The sequence below is a fragment of the Podarcis melisellensis genome (genome assembly GCF_964234715.1).
Source record: "Podarcis melisellensis genome assembly, chromosome: 1".
NCBI classification, from domain to species: Eukaryota; Metazoa; Chordata; class Lepidosauria; order Squamata; family Lacertidae; genus Podarcis; species Podarcis melisellensis.
The window spans coordinates 67,819,160-67,841,299 of NC_138528.1; the positions used below are offsets into that span (position 1 = coordinate 67,819,160).

At 38.8% G+C, this 22,140-nt stretch overlaps 1 protein-coding gene across 2 annotated transcripts in view; it reads left to right on the forward strand.

Annotated features, from left to right (window-relative positions):
• SBF2 (SET binding factor 2) overlaps positions 1 to 22,140 on the forward strand; it is a 214,480-nt gene that overhangs the window by 116,495 nt on the left and 75,845 nt on the right. For both annotated transcript variants that reach the window (XM_081918027.1, XM_081918028.1), the window contains exons 8-16: positions 810 to 918; positions 2,400 to 2,513; positions 3,021 to 3,098; positions 5,476 to 5,589; positions 6,697 to 6,825; positions 7,942 to 8,040; positions 10,808 to 11,012; positions 12,241 to 12,350; positions 13,854 to 14,003. In XM_081918027.1, the coding sequence (XP_081774153.1) occupies positions 810 to 918; positions 2,400 to 2,513; positions 3,021 to 3,098; positions 5,476 to 5,589; positions 6,697 to 6,825; positions 7,942 to 8,040; positions 10,808 to 11,012; positions 12,241 to 12,350; positions 13,854 to 14,003 (1,108 nt within the window). The remainder of the gene's footprint in view (positions 1 to 809; positions 919 to 2,399; positions 2,514 to 3,020; positions 3,099 to 5,475; positions 5,590 to 6,696; positions 6,826 to 7,941; positions 8,041 to 10,807; positions 11,013 to 12,240; positions 12,351 to 13,853; positions 14,004 to 22,140) is intronic.

The following is a 22,140-nucleotide window of genomic DNA, read 5'->3' on the forward strand; positions in this document are numbered from 1 at the left end:
AGACACTATCGTGGTTAGTGTGTTGGTGTTATACTCATACTGTGTTTCCAAAGGGGTAGCTCTGTTAGTCTGCTGCAGCAAAAACAACAAGAGCCTCATTGCACTCTTGAAGGCTCACAAAATTTATTACAACTTAATCCTTCATGGACTACAGTCCACTTTATCAGATGCAACTTTATCAGATTTTATTATTTGTGCATAACAACATTCATAGCTGGAGTGCCCGCAATATGCTTCAGCAACATCCTAGATTTGTGGCTGTGGGAACACCCAGGGTGATAACTAACTACTTATGAAGGCCATGAACCTCGTCTAGGTACAACTTATTACCATTAACAGATCGTCAGAATTCCTTCTGCTTAAATAAGCATAAATTATTTGCCTAGTTTGTATTGTTAATTTTCACATTAGTAGACTGTACATTATTGAAATAACTTTTATATTCCATAACTGTTTAAAATATATTTACATAGGGTTATCTGTAAAATACAGATTTAACTAGTGAACTGACAGTCATTTTAAATGAATACTTGCTGTCTAAATATTGATAATCCTAAAATCAGATTTTTCTATCTGTAACTCATGGATAAATAATATTGTGTTGGGGTGGGAAGTAATTTGTAAATGGTTGAGTCAAGTAATTCTGTAGATAAATGTGTGTTTGCTGCTATAGTGCAAATAGTGTGTGATTTTTTAAAAAAAAAATTAAAAGGTGTATATATGGGAAATGGTAAGTATAAGAAAGCTACTTCATGTAATATGTTATGTTCAACAAGTTGCTACAGTTTTTCCCTTCACTTTTTCCCCAGTTACCCATACATTCCAATTCTCCCTGCACAGCTGCTTGAAGTTCTCAGCTCACCCACACCCTTTATTATTGGTGTGCATTCTGTCTTCCGTAACGAGATTCATGAACTTGTGAGTATATTCAACCAAGTTTTATCCCTGCTTACGTTGCCATACAGAGAAATTATTGAGCATAAAATTCAGGTAGATCATCTTCATAATAAAAAGAACTGTAACAAGCAAGTGGATAAAGCAAATTAACGACATAAAATGGCTTTAAATGTATTGTTAGTCATCCCATAAACAAACATAAATGTATTCAAATACAAAATAGAAGAATACAAAAGATGGTTTACTATTTAACATTTATCATCCATTTTTTTAGATAATGCACATATTTATTTGTTGCAGTACAGTGGTACCTCGGGTTACATACGCTTAAGGTTACATACACTTCAGGTTACAGACTCCGCTAACCCAGAAATAGTACCTTGGGTTAAGAACTTTGCTTCAAGATGAGAACAGAAATCGTTCTCCGGTGGCATGGCAGCAGCAGGAGGCCCCATTAGCTAAAGTGGTGCTTCAGGTTAAGAACAGTTTCAGGTTAAGAATGGACCTCCAGAACGAATTAAGTACTTAACCCGAGGTACCACTGTACACAACATCTTGGTAGATCCTTTCCCTCTAGTGAAATAGACAAAAGGAGATATTTATTCTATGATAAATACGTAACATTTTTTATCTACTGCCTGGTTTTTTTTAAACATGTCTGTCAATAATAATGTTTTAGTTGATCTAATCAATCCGTTGAGTACATGCTGCAGTTCTATTCAATATCAACACTTCAACTGTGCCCCTAGTAGTGCACTGTTTATCAGGATACAGGTTTCCATATTTTGCTTCTAATACATCATCAAAACTGTGGTTTGTTACAGGTGGTGTTCTTATTTACAGGTCCATGCAGGAGTGAGTTAGGCATGGGTTCAGATTTCAGCAAAGCAATTTCAGGTTACAATGAGGCAAAGTTAAGCCAAGCCAAGTTCAGGTTCCAACGATGCATGTTCAGACAAAACAAGTTAGCACCCTGGATAGCTCCATGTGCACCTCTGGCTGAAGCATCAGAGGAAGAAGCTCAAATTATGTTGCTTCAACAGCAAGTAAACCCACAGTGAGCCTACAGTAGAGCTCTAGCTCGGTGACTAGCCCCCACCCCACCAGATGAGCAAAGCTTCTTCAGTTAAAAGGGCCTAGCCTGCTTTTACAGTCATTGACTTCACTGCAGCAGATTGGGGGGGGGGATTTCTGGGTTGGGGTCATTTGAAAGCAGCCTAAGAGTTGCTGGCAAAACAAGCTTCTCTTACACCTGGGCTTTCATGGATGTGGGGATGTCTAGGTCTGTTTTCAGTGTAGTTCCCTCTCACCTGCTGATGCTCCTTGTGAATTCATGACCTCATCCCCTGAAATAGGGAGTAAGAACCAGAGGTCACAACACAGTTGTCAAGAGGCATCCCATGAGATTTTTCTGCTGTTTTTAAAAAAATATTTCAATTGTGTTCATATCCATCATGTGAAATTTCATATAACATTTTCATTCATTTGCCATTGTCTTTCAGCTAGATGTAATTATAGCAGATCTGGATGGTGGTACAATTAAAATTCCCGAATGTATTCACCTCTCCCAGCTCCCTGAACCACTACTCCACCAGACTCAAACTGCCCTCTCTCTAGTAAGTATAATTTCCAGTATTACCCTTTAATGCATCACTTTTGTTTTCTCAATTTGTTACCAAATAACATAAAGAGGCAAATATTTCATACTAATATGCTAGACCAACATAGACCAAGCATAAAAACAAAGCAAGAATCACCAGGAAATTGTAAAGGAAACATTTATTTGTTTTATACCCCTTGTTACATACATCTTCAACTCTGTCTGTCCTGTTTCCCCCTTTACAGACTTAAAAGACCAATAGTTGCTTTATTGTTGAGAGTTGCTTTATTGTTGAGCTATAATTATTTTCTTACTGGGCATTGCTTGATATTTTTTTTAGAGTCTTTTTGTCTGTTCAGTCTCATAGGAGGGGGGGAGGTAAGGATCTAAATGGGATGCAAGCCTTTGCTGTCAGGCTTAATGTGAAATATGTTTGTGGAAGGGTCTATATTAAGAAAAATAAACTTAGGAAAATGTTGCCAACATAGTGCTTCCTTTGAATTTTTGTTCTTTAAAATTGTAGGTTTTACATCCAGATTTGGAAACAGCAGATTATGCATTTCCTCCTCCTCGAACAGCTCTGTCACATTCCAAAATGTTGGTAAGACCCAGTATTTCTAGCTTTGTAATAAACAGAAAAAATAATGCTTTTCCTGAAATGAAGGTTTTCCTTTTACTGTATTCTTCATAAATACTTTATAATTATTACATTTTTTTATCATTTCGCTTTAACATTATTATTTTTACAATTGCTGTTAAATTGAAAGTCACTATCTGACAAGGCAATGTATCCAACCAAGTTCTACTCAGAGTAGACACATTGAAATTAATGACCATCATACCAATTAATTTCAGTGCGTCTACATAGGACTAGCATCCTATATCTTTATACTGGTTTATGAGGTTATACAGTACCTCATCAGTGTCCTCTGATGTAAGCCCGCATTGTACTTTTTATCGTTGAAATTTAGCACTAATGCAAATTCAGAATACCACTTACACACAATACTGCATTTTTTATGGAAAACTAATAAGAATCAAAGAGTAATAGAGTCGGAAGGGACTCTGAGAGCCATCTAGTCCAACCCCCTGCAATGCAGGAATCTCAACATGCAGATTTGTGCTCTTCTTCTTCTTCTTCCTGAGTTGATTACTGATGATAGATCCTTCTGGCAGCCAAACTGCTGCTCATACAGATAATCTGGGCTTCCCACCTGCTTGGGCACCACTTACTTTCTTGATGTGCAAAGGGATGAAGCGGGAGAATCAGAGAATAAGACAGAGCTCAGGAGACTGATTGGAATCATCATGTTTCCTTATCATTAAATGTCAGGTAGATTTAATACCTCAGAAGGTATGAGTAACAGTCCTTCAATGGCTGCGCTCGTTTTTCTCTGGTCGGGGACAGAGGGTGGCGCTTGGGGGGGAATTGTCATCCCGCCACTCCTTGGTGTGTGGTGTGCCCCAGGGTGCAATATTCTCCCCGATGCTTTTTAACATCTTTATGCGCCCCCTCGCCCAGCTTGTCCGGAGTTTTGGGCTGGGCTGCCATCAGTATGCTGATGACACCCAACTCTATCTGTTGATGGACGGCCACCCAGACTCGGCCCCAGACACACTGTTCAGATGCTTGGAGGCTGTGGCTGGATGGTTACGTGGGAGCCGGTTGAAGTTAAATCCTTCAAAGACAGAGGTCCTCTGGCCGGGACGGGACGACATGGGACTGAGGGGGCAACTCCCATCTCTTGCGGGGGTGCAATTAGTGCCAGCACCGTCCGTTAAGAGTTTGGGTGTAATCTTCGATACCTCCCTCTCCATGGAGGCGCAGATTGCAGCTATAACAAAGGCGGCATTTTTTCATCTCCGCCAAGCTAAGCAGTTGGCTCCTTACCTCTCTCGCCCTGACCTAGCCACTGTGATCCACGCGACGGTCACCTCCAGACTGGATTATTGTAACTCGCTCTACGTGGGGCTGCCCTTGAGACTGACCCAGAAACTCCAGCGGGTGCAGAATGCCGCAGCGAGACTCCTTACGGGGTCTTCGCTTAGAGATCACATTCATCCAGTGCTATACCAGCTGCACTGGCTCCCGGTGGAGTACAGGATCAGGTTTAAGGTGCTGGTTTTAACCTTCAAAGCCCTATACGGCCTAGGGCCCTCGTACCTACGGGACCGCCTCTCCTGGTATGCCCCACAGAGGAACCTACGGTCTTCAAATAAAAACACCTTGAAGGTCCCAAGCCACAGAGAGGTTAGGCTGGCCTCAACTAGAGCCAGGGCTTTTTCGGCTGCAGCTCCAACCTGGTGGAACGCTCTGTCACAAGAGACAAGGGCCCTCCAGGACTTGACATCTTTCCGCAGGGCCTGCAAGACAGAGCTGTTCCACCTGGCCTTTGGTCAGGGCGCAGCCTGACTCCCTCCTTTGGCAATCTTTACAAAACTTTAGTTTATGGTTGCCATCAATTTTGATTTTAATTCATTTTTATAATGTTTTATAATGTTGTACTGTTTTAATGTTGTTAGCCGCCCTGAGCCCGGCTTCGGCTGGGGAGGGCGGGATATAAATAAAACTTATTATTATTATAACAAAGCCCAGGCATTGTTAGTATTACTCTTTGTGATGCCATCCATTCTGGCAAGAAGCTGTCCAGAAGTAGAAATAGGTTAAATTCTGGTTTAGGCTAAGCTTGGAACATTTTTATTCCTAACTGAAAGGTAAATTTTTCACCTTTCAAGGCCTAATGAAAGATCTTTCTAAAATGTACTTTAGTTGTTAAACTTCACTACAAAGATGTCACACTCTGACTGTTGTTTTTTATTGGGCCATTGGAGTTCATATGAAAGGATTTTATACTTTTACACTTGACCATACCAGTTGCGCCTCTTGGTATGTTACGCCTAAAGACAGAGGAAGCATTTTTCTGTTAGTTTGTGTTTAATAGGAGATAGTTGCACTCAACTTGCTTGTCTTTTCACAGGATAAAGAAGTGCGAGGTGTCTTTCTTAGGTTATTTGCACAGCTTTTCCAAGGATATAGATCTTGTCTTCAGCTAATCAGGATTCATTCAGAACCTGTCATAAACTTTCACAAGGTAAAAGCAAAGCTAAGTTATCAGCTTCTAGATGATCATGCATTTTTTTTGTTTTTAAGAGGTTAAAAAAGTCTTAGAATTATTAGTGCAGCAGTTGTCTTGCATAGGTCAGTGATGTGGTTTGATACTCCACTGTAGATTAGTTTGCTGAATCCTGATATGTTTTTTCTGCATGCCAATGATAATTACAATGATACTTTAGCGGCCTACAGATAGCAGTTAAACTAAAAAATGAAATGGTGATCACTTTGTCTACCCCTTTGCTCTTTAAAGCAACAGTTGTACACTCATTAACCTCCAACACATTAACATGCACCATCCAGTTGATAACAATGTGCAACTAGCAGAGATTAGGAGTGAATAATTTGTATCATATTAAATGTTAATTCGCAATTCAGTGAATAGTTTTGTAAAATAATCCAGATGGCTCCAGCAAGTGAGCCAAAATAAGGAAGAATAAACAAGCTAGCATTTCCTAGCCTACTTGACCATTGGGGGGATTTTTTTGACCTCAACCGGACATTGAGCATGAAGCAAAACTCATCTGCCAAGTTGTTTTTCCAACAGACTTCCCCCCTGACCTTCTATAGCACAAGTCTGCCCCACCCACATTCCATCTTTACTTGTCCTATTGCATGCTCCAATGCCCTAGAAGAAGGGGAAGGGGGCCATCATATTGGGTGGTTCAAAAACCCCCTCAAATAGTACCAAGATTGAAAACGCTCATGTTTGTATCGTCACCTAATTTTGCTTTAGTACTAGTTAGTTGTTGTTTTTTACCCCATAGCTGTTAAATGCATTTAATATGTAACTTTTACATCTTACCTTGCATAATTTTGTTTGCTGAAAGAAAACAGAGTTCTGAATGCATTCCAAACATATTTGGAATGAGAATGTGTGTGTTGATGGAAAATTTTCTGTTTACAGTAACCTTGATGCTATGCAAGTTCACTGTTTGGTTTTATAAAAAGCGTTAGGCGCTCATTCTTTGCTTTTGTATCTTACTTTCTATTGCAACCATCTTTTTGTGTTTGCTTGTTTTGACTCTTAAGTACAATGATATGAAAAAAATGTGTTTACATGGTTAACATTTACTTGTTTCCGCAGGCAGCCTTCTTGGGCCAGAGAGGCTTGATTGAGAATGATTTTCTTACCAAAATCCTGAATGGAATGGCATTTGCTGGTTTTGTGTCAGAGAGAGGTCCTCCTTACAGATCCTGTGATCTCTTTGATGAGGTAGAAACATTTTAAAAGAAATATGAAAGTGAGAGAAAATATTCATACTTAAATTTCTGTAACAATTTTTTCTGTCATAAAAATAATGCTTTTGTCACATTATTTGTGTATTACATTTATACCCCACCTTTCCTCCAATGAAGAAAATGGCATACATAGTTCTCCCCTCCCCTTCTATTTTTTATCCCCATGGCAATTCTGTCAGGTAGACTGGGCAGTGACTAGCCCAAGGTTCATGGCTGTGTGTGGATTTGAACCCTAGTCTCCCAAGTTCCAGTGCTCTAACCACTACACCACACTGGTTCCCCATTATGAAATATATCATTGTGAAAAATTATGCAATGAATTACCTCTGAAGCACTCCTTTTGTGTAGTCATTACATTTTTTCCTGCAAATAATTTCACTGGAAACAATTTTTTCTGCTGAATGCATTTGTTTTTTTAAGAAAATTGATTTTAAGTTCTTAAAAAAAGGTGTGGAACCAATGGGAATATTCCCAGGCATAATGAATGCATGAGAACATATTGCAAGTTCTGTTGTAATAAATAAAAAGTGACTACTGCATGTTACAGACAGTTTAGAATCTTTAAAAATTGCAATGGCAATATTATAACATGGTTTTACATACTCCTACAAATCTTTCTGTATGACATTTATGAGAGTTTGTTAATGCAGAGAAGAAATGGGAATGGGCAAATGTTGCTTTTAAAATAAAACAGTTGGGTTTTCATAACTGGCATGACTAGTGAAATTTAATGAATAATAATAATAATATTGCTTAGCATATTAAATGTGCTATATAAATTGACAGTTGTCAATATTATTTTAAAGAACTATACTACCAGATTAGAAATGGTTTATCAAATATAATATCCTACTTCTGGAGTCTGTTTCCAAAAAGGACGACTCAGACTGACCAAGCCTCTATTTGTGCAGACTAGTGGGGCTGAGCCAGTCTTCTGCCAGCGGCAGCTTCTGGTTTGGGGTCCTTGGCAGCAGGACTGTTTCTCAGAGTCTTCATTATACTAAACTTTATTTTAGATCCTGAAAAGAGTTATTTTACTCTCCAGAAAATAGTTAATTTTTTTCAACTAAAACCTTTTTTTCCCTTTAAGTTGGTAGCATTTGAAGTAGAGAGAATTAAATCTGAGGAAAGCAATTCATCAAAAATGTTAAAGCATGTCAGAGAACTTGCAGACCAGCTGTTCAAAAATGTAAGTACAAAGCATTCACATATTATAATGCCACTGAATAATGTTTCACTTCAAATTATTGAAGCTGTAGAAATTTAAATAGGAATCATTGAAGCAGTGGAAATTTAAATAGAATTAGCCTTGAATGTATGTTGAAGCTATACATATAGTTACCGTATTTTTCGCTCTATAGGGTGCACCTGACCATAGGGCGCACCTAGTTTTCAGGGGGGGGAAATCAAGGAAAAAATATGATCCCCCCCCCAACTCTGGGAGCAGCAGACAGGCTGCGCGCAGCCTGTGCACTTCTCCCAGACCTTCCTGCTATTGCGGGAGGTGGGGGAATTCCCCCGTCTCCCGCAAAAGCCCACAGGAGGGAGAAGGGACTGACTCGGCCAGTCACTCCCTTCTCCCTCCTTGGGGAAAAGCCCCAAGAACAGCACACTCTTTAGAGGCTGCGCGGCTCCTGCGGGCTTTTCTACAAGGTGGGGGAATTCCCCCACCTCGTAGAAAAGCCTGCAGAGGCCCGCAGCCTTTAAAGAGCGTGCGGCTTTTGTGTGCTTTTGCAGGAGGTGGGGGAATTCCCCCATCTCCCGCAAAAGCCCACAGGAGCCGCGCACCCTTTAAAGAGCGTGCGGCTCCTGCGGGCTTTTCGACCGAGCTTGTGGGGCTGGCGGTGGGGGGAAGCGCTGCTTTCCCCCCACCGCCAGCCTCCACACCAGGTCCGGGAGCAGCGCGAAGGCATCACGCACCTTCCTGCTGCCCCCTGAGCCTCTTGGGCTGGCGGTGGGGGGAAGCGGCACTTTCCTCCACCGCCAGCCTCAAAGACCAGACTCTCCTGGCTTCAGCGAAAGCAACGCGAAGCCTCCGGAGCGCAGGCTTCGCGTTGCTATCGCTGAAGCCAGGGAGCCTGCATTCACTCCATAGGACGCACACACATTTCCCCTTCATTTTTGGAGGGGAAAACGTGCGTCCTATGGAGCGAAAAGTACGGTACTCGTTTGTATAACTTAACTGCAATGATTATTGCTTTTGGAGACCCATTTACACTGAATCTAACTCAAGGTATCTTTTCTTAATATTAGTTGAAATATGCCACTTACTTTTAAGTTGTGTCAGATATGCAACAACCAAAACCATGCCCAGAAATGGGAGCCATATAGATAAAGTAAGATGAAACTAGTCCCCTTACTTGTGTATCTGTGGCTTCTACTTTCTTGCTTGGAACAATAGTTTCTGCTTGACTTTACTAACCAGAGCGAATGCCATTTTTGAGCAACCCTAGAACTACTTCAATACTGAAAGTATGGCAGCTATTGTTTTTCTGTGTGTCAACGGAGCAGATGTATTGTGATCTGTAGGATATCATTATTGTTACATTTATGTTTCTGGAGACTTTCCAGTTGAGGTGTGTGTATGTGGATGAGACAAAGGCTCATCATTATTTTTGTTAAGCTCCGGGTTCCCAACAATGGAAAATGGGAATAAACCTTCATTAACACCATCTTTTCTATCATACCACTGAATTGCTGATAGCTAGAATTGTGCCATTTGTGATTAAAATCTGAGAGAGGGAGAAGATGTCTGGGTACATCCTCAGAATGGCCATTGCATGTTCCTGTGAGTTTAATTATTGTGCTGTTTTGGGGAAAGTGTTGCTTTAGTGTGAGACTGAATGACTTCTTTATAGAATCGCTTATGATGAGATTACTCATGTAAACAAAATTAAAACAGAAGCAGTGTGTTAAATTAAGGCCAAAATCAAATGATGGAAAAGGACAAGTGAGATGAGTGGCTGTATAAACAATATTGTAGAGATAGTGTGTGTCAAAGATTTGTTGCAAGCACACATGGAAAAGTGAAAAAGGAGGTGAGGTTAAAATCCCCTGTGAGAGATTTTCTGTGTAAATAAGCTTGAAATGAGGCTTATAATTTAAATAAACACTGTCTGAAAGAACAGTTAAGTGTTATTGTATGCCCAGCTGATGTGATGTTCTGGGTTCAATGTATTGTGATTGTATTTTAGCACTAAAATTTAAAATCAACACTGTTATAAAAATAGTTTGTGTGAATTTATGTTATTGTTGTGAACCACATAAAAGTTGTAGGGAGTGAGAACAGAAATGTTTTGCTATAGCATAAAGACTATAGGACTACCCACAGTTCATATACTGCAGCATAAAAACACAGTGTACATACTTTTACATTGTATAATTTTTGCTTTGTGAACTAGTATTAATCATTTTGGAAAATTGCATGTGCTGTATAGAAGAGGATTGGATTGCACATCTATTCAGTTTCAGAATTATACAAGCTTAGCCTTGTCTTACAACTTTGTTTTTTTGTTTTTAAAGGTTGATCTTATAAAAATGAACATTGAAAAATTACAGTTACATGAATTTGTGATGGAGCATTATTCATTTTAAAATTCTACACAAAGACAGTGCATAAAGTTTTATTACTTTCCAATAAGCTACAAACTTGGTGTTTTTGAAACACAAAAGAATACTTTGGGCTCAATCCAAAGTGAAGCACATTCAAATGGAGCACTTTCATTTATTTTATGTGTTATGCACATGCTTAAATCAAACGTGCTTAAGTTTTTACTAGTGAAGGCTTGATACTCCTCTTAGGGTTACACAATCACTTCCACACTTTTGCTAAGTGAAATAATATGTCAAATAAGTCTTTTATTGGTTTAGATACCAAGATAATACTCTGATTTGTTATAAAATATTGATAGAAAGTACTGAATACCTTAATTCAAGTAGTGTTTATTTTAATTCAGGAGAATCCAAATCCTCACATGGCATTCCAGAAAGTTCCACGACCTACGGAAGGATCTCACCTGCGAGTTCATGTACTTCCTTTCCCCAAGATTAATGAGAATCATGTTCAGGATCTAATCCAGGAAAGTTTGGTTAAGAACCAAAGTGCACCACCTGCTTCTCGTGTGGAAAGGAAATGTGTTGTTCCTGCTGGCCCACCTGTTGGTAAGAGAAGCCACCCTATATTTAATTCTGCTGTAACAATTTCTCCTGACAGGATAAATGTGGATATTTTCATACGTTTTCCCACATTGATTCACCGTGATGTGGGTTTCATAGTTAAGAAGGGAGTAACACTTTAGCCATTGAAATAAACCACTGACTTGTTTAATGATGAGAATAAAGTTGTCATTAACAGTAGTCCTATCTTGAGGTATCTATGAGTTCTTATGGTTGTGGGATATGTTTTGATGTGATGGGAAGTAGCAGTTTTAAGAAAATAGATAAGTGTACTCTGTGGTATCAAAATAAATATTTCTGTGTTCATATTAGTTTGTTGAATAGGTCTTTGTCCTACCCTCCTCTGAGGTGCTTAGATCCTCCCACCCAACGTACAAGAGCTGACAGACAGTTATTCTATTAAAGCACGAAAGTATTCGCTACATGGCTTATCATGTGTGCAGGGTTCTGCATTGCTAATGGATTTCCCACTGCCATAATAGCTATACCAGTTAGCCAGCCATCTTTTCTGTTTGGCCTTACCATCATCAGTGCATTAACTAACTTGAGTCATTATTACATATTAGACTGTTTTCAGCAGTTGAGGACTGCCTTCTTGACAATTTGGGTAATACTGTGGTTGAAATAAGGGTGCCTACTTTGGCATGTGCCCTAAGCTGTTCATTTGGGGCCATGTGTCATGCTGGATTTCTAACAGTAAGACACAGTTTTCACTGCTAGGGGAATCCCCAGGGTGCCATTGTTTTCAAAAAGCCGATGGCATTTCTCATTATTTGCCCTGGCTTGGCCCCCAAATCCCTTTTAATTCTCCACTGCTGGAACCCCAGGTATCTTACTTCCGTAAAGGAGTATAACCCGTAATTCACAAGGGTTTTGCAGGGGAAATTGATCATCAAAATGCCAGATTTCTGCTTGTTCTTGCTCCTGAATATTCCCTGCCAAATTCATATGGATTTTAAATTCTGACATGCTTGCACAGTTTTCCTCTTTGGGGGGGAAAAGTCAGTCAAGTCTGCCCACGTATCAATATGATAGACATGACTGTGCATTAATAGGGTTGTGTTCTTCTGCGCATTTAATGAGAACAAATGTAGCAAAATAAAACAAAGATACCCTAGGAGTTATTCTAGGAATGTTTCTAATGCAATAGCTCTTTAGTGATGGTTTTTACAAGAAATTGTTTCACATATGTTTCTACTTCTTTCTTTGTTAGTTTCCATAGTAGAAAAGTCAAGTACGGTTTTCAACAGTGCACAAAGGCTGGAAGTTGTTAGAAACTGCATCTCTTTTATATTTGAAAATAAAATTTTGGAGACTGAAAAGGTAATAAAAAATTCTGCTAAACTATTTGAGGAGTACTTCCAAGTTAAACTCATACATGTTAAGTGATTGACCTCTTTACTACTCCTGCCAGATTGTAGTCCTTTTTCATTTATTCATTGTCCTCTTCATCAAGTATCAGACTGAAAGTACTGAGGTACCAGTTAGGGTGGAGGCAGTGCATGTGAATATGTGGATTCCTTTTTACTCTAAATTAAAATTGTAATCTTACCTCACCCTCTTGTTTGCCCCTTCTCTGTTACATTTCTGTACATGGAACCCACCCACCCCACAAACCTTCCCTGTTTTTCTTTACCTTATACATAGAGAGGTCACTCCTCCACCCAAGTAATTTTTCTTCTTTTCCACCCAGTGAACAATCAGGTCCAAACAGTATTTCCTGTTTCTCTTCTCCCTGCTCCAGCCCTTCATACCCTAAAAGTCTGTCTCCAGCTTCAGGTGGTTTGTTCCCTTACTTCAAAGCTGGAGACAGACTTTGAAGGTATGAAGGGTTGGAACAGGGAGAAGAGAAACAGGAAATACTATTGTGCAAATAGATTTTTGTTGTGGAAGCAGGCAGGCATCTTTGGATATTGCCTTTATTTTATTAATACAAACAAATCAATGTCCTAAAGAACTAAGGGCTACATCAATTAACCCACTCTACTAGTGGAAGCCAGCACAAGGGTTCCTACTGGCATTATTTTCACTTGCCTTCCCTCTGCATACACACCCAAATCTACTCTAGAGGGTCAGGAGAAACTCTAGAAAGAGTGCATAAGGGAAAGAGATGGGAAATCATTCCATTGGGCAAGCAGAAATGCTTCTGATGAAGAACAATCTCCCTAGCACAATGTTGAATTCCATCCTCAGTCATATGACTACTTATACAACATCTTTAAAGTCTGTGGAAAGAGCGGTGCTTTTTACACATTCATTAAAACCTACAAGACTGGGCACTGCCATGTCTCAGTATGTTGCATACTCCTTAACTTTTGAGACCACAACCAAGAAATTCCTTCTCTAAGCCCCCACATTTCATTCAGTTTTATAATTTAGCATGAAAATGTTGTTCGGTTAGGAAATAGGAATACAGTGGTACCTTGGTTCTAGAACGTAATCCATTCCGGAAGTCCGTTCGACTTCCGAAACGTTCGAAAACCAAGGTGTGGCTTCCGATTGGCTGCAGGAGCTTCCTTCCTTCAAGCAGAAGCTGCACCAGACGTTCGGCTTCCAAAAAACATTCAAAAATCGGAACACTTTCTTCCAGGTTTTGGTGTCCGGGAGCCGATTTGTTCATCAGCTAAGCCGTTCGAGAACCAAGGTTCCACTGTATATGAAAATCTGGGAGAGTTTAAAGAGTTTAAACCTATCACTAGCTTAAATGTTGATCGTTTAGAGACTTTGGTGATTTGGTTTACTTTATTTACAAATAATCCAAGTATTAGTAAAGAACTCAATTAAACTAATGTTTTGTGCAATTGGAATACATTTTTCTCTATATAGACTCTGCCTGCTGCACTGAGAGCCCTAAAAGGAAAAGCAGCACGGCAATGTTTGACACAGGAACTAAGCCTACATGTTCAGCAAAATCGAGCTATACTGGATCATCAGCAGTTCGATTACATTGTACGGATGATGAACTGTACTTTGCAGGTACTTAAAAATTGCTTTTAGCTTCAACTTGTAATTTACTGACTACAAATGTTCATGTATGTGAGGTACTAGATTGCATTGTATATTTTGCTGTATTTCCAAATAGCTGATTATAACTGCCATTTATAATTAGCAGGGTGATATTTTAGCATTCTTCCCTCTTCCTACAAAACTTTGCTCCTGGGGGTCTGAGCATCACTCTTAACCATTTTTTTTTTGCACTATAAATGTGAAGCATTTCTTTTCCCTGAAAGACAGCAAGGGTTCCATCTTTCTTTGGTAGCATTTGTCTTACACTTCAAATTGTTGCTAACACATAGCTTTGTTTTGGTTTGTTTATTTTATAGCATCTGAATGCTTTCTACACTATACCTACTACTAGATAGTGAATGAGAAATTACAAGTGATGAATAGTGCATCAGTTTGTTTGGTTTTTTAAGTAGCTGGGGGGGGGAGTTACTGCACTAAAGTCTATATTGGGGTAGGCAACCTAAGGCCTAGGGGCCGAATGTGGCCAAATCGCCTTCTCAATCCAGCCCACGGACGGTCCGGGAATCAGCGTGTTTTTACATGAGTAGAATGTGTCCTTTTATTTAAAATGCATCTCTGGGTTATTTGTGGGGCATAGAAATTATTTCATATATTTTTTCAAAATATAGTCCAGCCCACCACATGCTCTGAGGGATGGTGGACCAGCCCATGGCTGAAAAAGGTTGATGACCCCTGGTATCACTCAAGAGCAAGAGAATTTCATGGCAGAGACCAAATTTTTGGATTATGGAAGTATACAAAAATGTTTAGCAGAATTGAATCAAATTATTCAGAAACTTTAATAGCTGTGTTTTTCTTTGACCCATGAGTATTTTTCTGTAGAAAAGAACTTTCTTCAGAATGCTTATGATTTTGATTTCAGGGTTATTTTCTTTTTCAAGCTTCTTCATGACAAAACCGAAGAACTGCCCCTGTGCAATTGTCTGCTACTCAAAAGCAAAGTTATCTCATGAAGCTTTCTTGGATTTGGAATATTGGGATAACTGTTGATACTAAATATGCATTTAAAATATGGCTACTTTAAACCAAGAAGTTTGAACTAAGCCAGCTACTTTATGAGTTGTAAAATATACATGGGTGTCTGAGGACATGGCCAGGAACTAGAAAAATCCACATGAAATTTTACCTGTCAAATGTTCCATATTTACTTCTCCAAGGAATCATTCTAAAAAGGCACCTGTGTTAGATAATAAACACTAGAATTGCATTTCATTAAAAATGCCAAAAGTGACAGGATATGCATCATTATTGATTTCCTTAAAATTGTTATAGAATAGCATGTAGTATGTAGGGAAGTTGGCACTGTGAGAGCCCATGAGCAGGAGCACCACATTGTCTCCACCAATGCATCTCACAGTGCAGATCTCCCCACCTCTTCACCCCCCTCTCTCCCAGTAAGTAGCTGGGAGGCCAGGTATGCAGCACCATCCACCCTCACTGACTGCTCCCAACAGGATCCCAACAAAAGTCATTTGAAAATATAATTATATACAGTAACACAGTTAGTTATACATAGTACCTATATGTGTGTATAGAATCATATATAATATTGAATTTCACAGATTTTTAAAAGTTTGCCCAGCAGATATGTTTGTCTTATTTAGGGACCACCACTTGACTTTATTATACCAGGATAATAATACAGTAAAAAGACTATGTCTAATAAACTGTGATTCACAGCCCATTCAAAATCAATCTTTGAATGTGGAAAGTGAAAAGTGTGTTTGGGCTGTAAAAATTAATCTACCGTATCTGTATAATATGCTTTACATGGGAAAGGAATTAACAGTACATAGAGCACTGAATCAAAAACATGTAGGAGAACGTCAGCTTTGGAGTACTTGCAAAATAAAGAGAGGACCTTAACACAAATTAAACAAAGTGCAAGTTAAGACAGCATTCAAGTTAAGCAAAATGAATCACAACGTCCAATTGCATTTTTCTCATAATATAATTGTAAGCTGCAGTCTATTCTCATTTATTCATTTTCATCTTTTGCCCACCCCGTCCTAGAAGCACCACAACAGTAAATTCAAATGAAACAAACACCAACATTAACATCAGACAAGCAAGACTACAATATTCAAAGTTCTGCCTAACCCTGTTTTTTTTTTTGCCAAACCTCCTCCCGCTCATGCTATGCTCCTTACCCAGGGGAGTCCTTTGGATTCTTCCTGCATAGTACTGTAGTTCAAAGATCATTGCCTTAATGTGCAGTTTCATTATGACTGTTTATTAATTTTCAAGATGCCTGCAGGGAGGTTGTCAATTAAAAGACCAATGCCAAAACTCTTTATAGACGTTTCTGCTCTTTGGTATTTGTGAATAATAAGTAAAATATCTCTGGGAAAATAGATTTGATCCAGAGCTGCAGATCAGAGGTGAGCCCAGACTTGCATGATTTCCTTTGGTTTTTTTACCAGAACCCCATCATCTACCATAACAGATCATACTACAAAATGGCTACATGGGGACTACCTACATATCCAGTAACATACCTGGGGTACTATAGATAGGAATTCTAACATCAAGCCCTAAAAACTGCACAAGAACACAAAGGACAGGAAAAAGGCAACTGATTAACAAGCCCCCTTCGCAGGTGAGGGATAAAGTGGCTTCAACCTCATTTGCTCTTAATTAGGTTGTCTCATTTATATTGAACAATATTGTGCTCATTATTCATTAACTGACTACTTATTGGCTAGTCCACATGAAGATACATAAACAATTTAAAATGGCAAAACCAGGCTATTATTATGAGTGCTAAAGGATAATGGGCAGCAAAGATATTTCAGTGGTTGGATATGGTTGGGTAGCAAGTTTCATAATGAGGTTTTAATATTTCCCCTTGAATCAAACAACAGTTAATTTTCAAAGCACTTTAAGAACTTTTGCTATGAACTTTTTTTTAAAAAAATATCATAATAATGAAAATACTCCTGAGTAAAGAATTACACACAGGCCTACTTTACATATCATGCTAAGTCACACTATGCTAACATCTGCTTTGCTCTTCCCTTGTCCTTTTCATTGTTAAACCAAGCCATGATTTGGCTTAGCATATCACCTGAACCTTGGCTCATGGTTTGTCTCATTCCAGACAAACCCCAAGCTGTAACAAGGGTTTGTTAACCAAGTGCTTTCTTCTAAGAGGATTGATGCTGGCAGCAAGCACTTAAAACACAGAGAAGTAATCATTGCTGTCCTAGCCTGTTTTAACGTAGATGTTCCGAGGAGAAAAGGAGAAAGTATTGCAGGCTTACTGGGAATTGCCTGCCCATGACTGATACTGCTCACTTGTTTCAGCTGATGTTCACAGAATCTCATAACTATCATAGAAGGACAATCAAATGGAGCACAGTTCAAAGACATGGTACATTTAAAATCAGAATGCAGCCTGTAGTTTGAGTTCAGAATTTTATGAAGTGGCAAAAGCTCGTAGCCAAGGACTGGTGAACATCTGTATTAGAGTAATTTAAGCCTACTTCTCACAAAAGTGCAGATTAGGTTGCAAAACTGTGTCTGGCCTACACAACTTCAGGATGCATATTGGGACTTACACAACTGTTATCTTCCTTTGTATGAGAACACTCCCTTGCATAAAAACTAGCATGCCAGGGATAAAACCTTTCTGTCCATTACCTGGTTCTGTTTGTGCAGAGATATGGAGGGTCTTTCAGCCATGTGAATTACTATCTGCAGTCTGAAGTAGTATACTCTAGAAACATGTTACCAGCCTTATCTGGTATTTGCCAGAATGAGCTCTTATCTCCCGGACATGGGCAAGGGTAGCCTTTAGATGTGGGTTGATATTTGAAGGACCATATACTCTTAAAGCAAGCTGCCCAGTACTCAGATCATCATAATTGGTGATTGTCCCCAGTCTTTAGAACTGTTATCTCCCCAGGGACCTGCCAGTTTCCCGCCAGCAGAGAGCAAACACCTTTTTCTTTGGAAATATAGTACGTTATAGTTACTTACCACCTACTACTTTTTGTATGATTAGTTGCATGCTGCTGTTTATTCTCTTAGGTATATTTTCTGCTTTTTTCCATTTTTATTTGGTCATTTTTGTAAATACTTTTTTTAAACCATCCTAAGTATATTTCGATAGAAAGGCAGGATAAAAATACTTTTAATAAAAACAAAATGGAAGAAGGCTTTGTCTAGAAGGATTCAGTCTGAGAGCTAATAGTCACTTTGGTTTCTTAGGAGAATAAATGAAATTTCATTTTATGCTGTTTATAAATCAAACTTCTCAAATGGTCATGCATTCAGCAGAATAGTTCAAGCAATAAAACTGTTTTGTGGATAACTGTAGCAGAAGGACTTGTTGAATGAAAAATTTGACATACCTCATGCCTCATTTCACCTGAGATGTTTGCATATATCATATTACTATGCCTTGTCATGTGTTAGCATATTTTCATTCTTTGTGCATTAACTAGGGATTAAAGTTAATGTGATGCTAAAATTGCTCAGTTAGATTAAATCACTATTTATGGTTTTCACCAGTATCTCCCATGTTGCCAAAAAACAAACCCCAGTTACAGAAAGAATAGCAAATAAAATATGCAGTGTGTTAAGAGCAGAATTTCTGTTGATGTTTTCTGTCTGATAACCTCCGTTGCTTGGCTGAGTGTGAGGAGGTAGACATTTATGAGAATTAAAAAAAAACCCTATGAATCAAATACCCTATATTCAGAACAATTATGCATATACTATAATAGGTCTATGTACCTTTGCTTGACAAGATTTTTTTAGACTAAAGGGTGGAATTCAATATTGCACTCTTCTAATTGTTAAGAACATAAGAGGAGCCTGCTGGATTGGGCCAATGGCCCATCTAACCAACCAGATGCCTGTGGAAAACTAGCATGCAGGATTTGAGCACAAGAGCTCTTCCCCGCACCTGTGGTTTCCAGCAACTGGTATTTAGAAATATGGCTGCCACCAATTGTGGAGAGCAGAACATAGCCCTCTCCTCCGTTGTTCTCTCTGTGTGAGCATTGTAGCTTGCTAGGTAGATCATTCCCCCTCTCCTCCCAGCACACACTATTCTGGGGTTCTCCCGACCGCCTCCGAGACAATTTGGGGGGCACGTAGGGGGAGAAGGAAAGTTCTATTGCACAACCAGAAGTCCTTCACAGGGCTGGTTCGATGAATCCTGCCCAAAAATTATGGCTGAAAGTTCATTGTTTTCAGTCCACATATAAGCACTAGTATTCATTAACCATTTTTCTGTCGAAATGATTTGCTGGCAATGTGCTTTGTTTGAAGAACAACTGGGGCTTTGAATTTAATATACAGCGGTACCTCTGGTTAAGAACTTAATTCATTCCAGAGGTCCGTTCTTAACCTGAAACTGTTCTTAACCTGAGGTACCACTTTAGCTAATGGGCCTCCCGCTGCTGCACAATTTCTGTTCTCATCCTGAAGTAAAGTTCTTAACCTGAGGTACTATTTCTGGGTTAGCGGAGTCTGTAACCTGAAGCGTTTGTAACCCGAAGCGTTTGTAACCCAAGGTACCACTGTATTCTATCCCTCTCGGTCCTCCGTTCAACCTCTTCACATACCCTTTCATTTTATTTTATGGGATGGGAATAATTTTTTTTGGCATGTACACAATTTCTAACTTTTCATTTTAGCCTAGGCTTAACTGTACAAACACCTTAGGCTAAAACTCTGTGAACAGAGCCTCAATCATATGCCATCAAAATAAACAACTGACCCCCAAGGGCATCTAAAGTCAGTTGTACCCAATAACAGTTACATAAGTTGCAGCAGCATTTTCACAGACAAATCTAAGTATCTTGCGAATATAGTAACAACATACTCTATAATTAGCAATTTAATAAATTGCTTGGTCTTCTTGAAAAGGGTTGAGGAGCACATTGGACATACCTAAAGTAGCCATTTGCATTTAAGCTAAGCAGGTGATTACATTTCTTGCTAGATTTTCTTAGTACTGCACATCTCCCTTTTTTAATATGTTGTTCCTAACCACTTTGGTCTAAAAAGTTGTATGTAACAAATACCTTAGCCAAACAACAAATACTACATTTAGTTTTACTTATGTTAATTAGATTCCTTTTGGTTTAGATAATTTTATATTGTTTATTAAACTTGTGTACTACTGCTATAAACGACGTCTCCATTTGGGCCATGTCGTAATCCGCAAAATGTTCAAGAATCATTGAGAAGCTATTTCAATTATTTGTTTTCAAGCTGTGGTTTTTGCTTAGAAACCCTTGGAAGGCAATCCGTTTAATTTCACATGTAATAAGACAGTTTCTGCTTCTACTGCTTTCCTATGAAATTAATACATTTAATGAATATAGCATGCAAAAATAAAGACAAACTAAAATGAAATTTTACTATCTATCACTGCTTGATAAAACAATATGGTTGGTGCTTTTCCAGCACCTCTAACTTTCCCATAGAGTACCAGGAGGTGTAAATTAGCTCTAGGTTTTTAAAAGCTATCTATGTAGGGAGGGAGTAAGGACCATAGATATAGATACAGCTATCACACTAGGCAACTGCAAGAGCTCTCCAATTGAGCTTCTCACTCCAGCCGAAGCTGTAGGTGACTTGAAGAATGGGGATTGACTGGGAAGGATGTGCATGGACTGTTGCCCTTCTGCTTATCAAGTCTTCCTCCTATACCAGCCACGTCTGGGGAAATGGTGACAGTGAGAGAGCATAGTTAGTTGGGTACGTAAGCGGAGACATGGATGCAGTGGTTCTTTTACCACTTGGGCACAGTGGGAAGTGGGAAATCATATAGATTGGCAAGACACAAGAAAATGATCTGTGCTGATATTTCTATTAAATAGTAATGAATTCCATATAAAGTAAAAGTGTGTGTGTTACTCGTATCACTTGCACTTGAAGCAGCATGCAAATCTCAGTTTAAATGTGGAATGTTAATAAAGAATGAAATGTTTTCTTTATAAAGATTATTTTTAAATGCCGAACTTGTCTTCTCCTTCTAGATAAGCTTAAAAATGTCAATAAAGAATGAAATGTTTTCTTTATATAGAAATTTATAAAAACATAAAATTGGCTTCTGCAACCACATAGTGCATTAAAACATGTCTGTCAACTGTGATGATAGTGTTGACAGGAGAAAAGTCATGGAGTTTGTATTATTCTGTAAAAAGAGCAATCTATTGTGTGTCTCCCCAGACTCTGAATCCAAGATTAAAGTGCATGTTTGATATTCATAAATTAAACTAAAATCAATGTCACTAATAAGCCCCTCAACTTTTTATTGGTTAGCTGTCATTAGTATTTCTGCCAAATGTACTGTTTCTCAGGGCCATGTGATGTTTGTCATGTGGGGCGGGGGAACAATATAGTCAGGGAAGCCAGGTTAAGACCATGCCATGGGTGGAAGGGAACTTCAATCCTTTGAGTTTGCCATTATCCCAATCAGATTGCTCCTATGTACCTGCTGTTTCTAATGGGAGGAAGGTCCAATTGGCACTAGCCTAATTGATTTAGCTTAATTTGATTGGCCTAATGTGCTTATTACGCGAACTGGCTAATTATATAAATTATGCTCCTGTATTACATGCAAATGCTTGTTTTTGGTGCTAAATATAATGCAATAAATACAATTTTTTAATCTAAATAAATAAACAGATCAAAAGAGGAAAATATGTATATTCAGGAGGAAGTAGTTTTTTTCTCTTTTCAACAGAACAAGCGTGATTTTCAGGGGAAGTGAGGTACCATATTTTGTTTTAACTCTGCTTCAGAACACTTCTAGAGAAATGCAACTTAAATGTTTATTCCTTTGGGAAATTCTTTCTGTCTTTGAGGGAAGTACTATTTTGTATTTACCTTTTTGCACCAAAGCAAAATCTGTTATCAATGTTCTGAAATGCTCCTGTCCTGTTGGAAGGCACCTAGAGCACAACCCCAGGGCATAATACAGAAGTTGAATAAAAACAGAATGGAATTGGAGAAATCCATTCATCTGTACTCAGAGGCAGAATTGGAGTAATCAAGCCACAATTTTGTAAGTGCAAGAAGATGGAACAAGGAGGAGAGAGAGATGACATGTCTTTTATGAAAA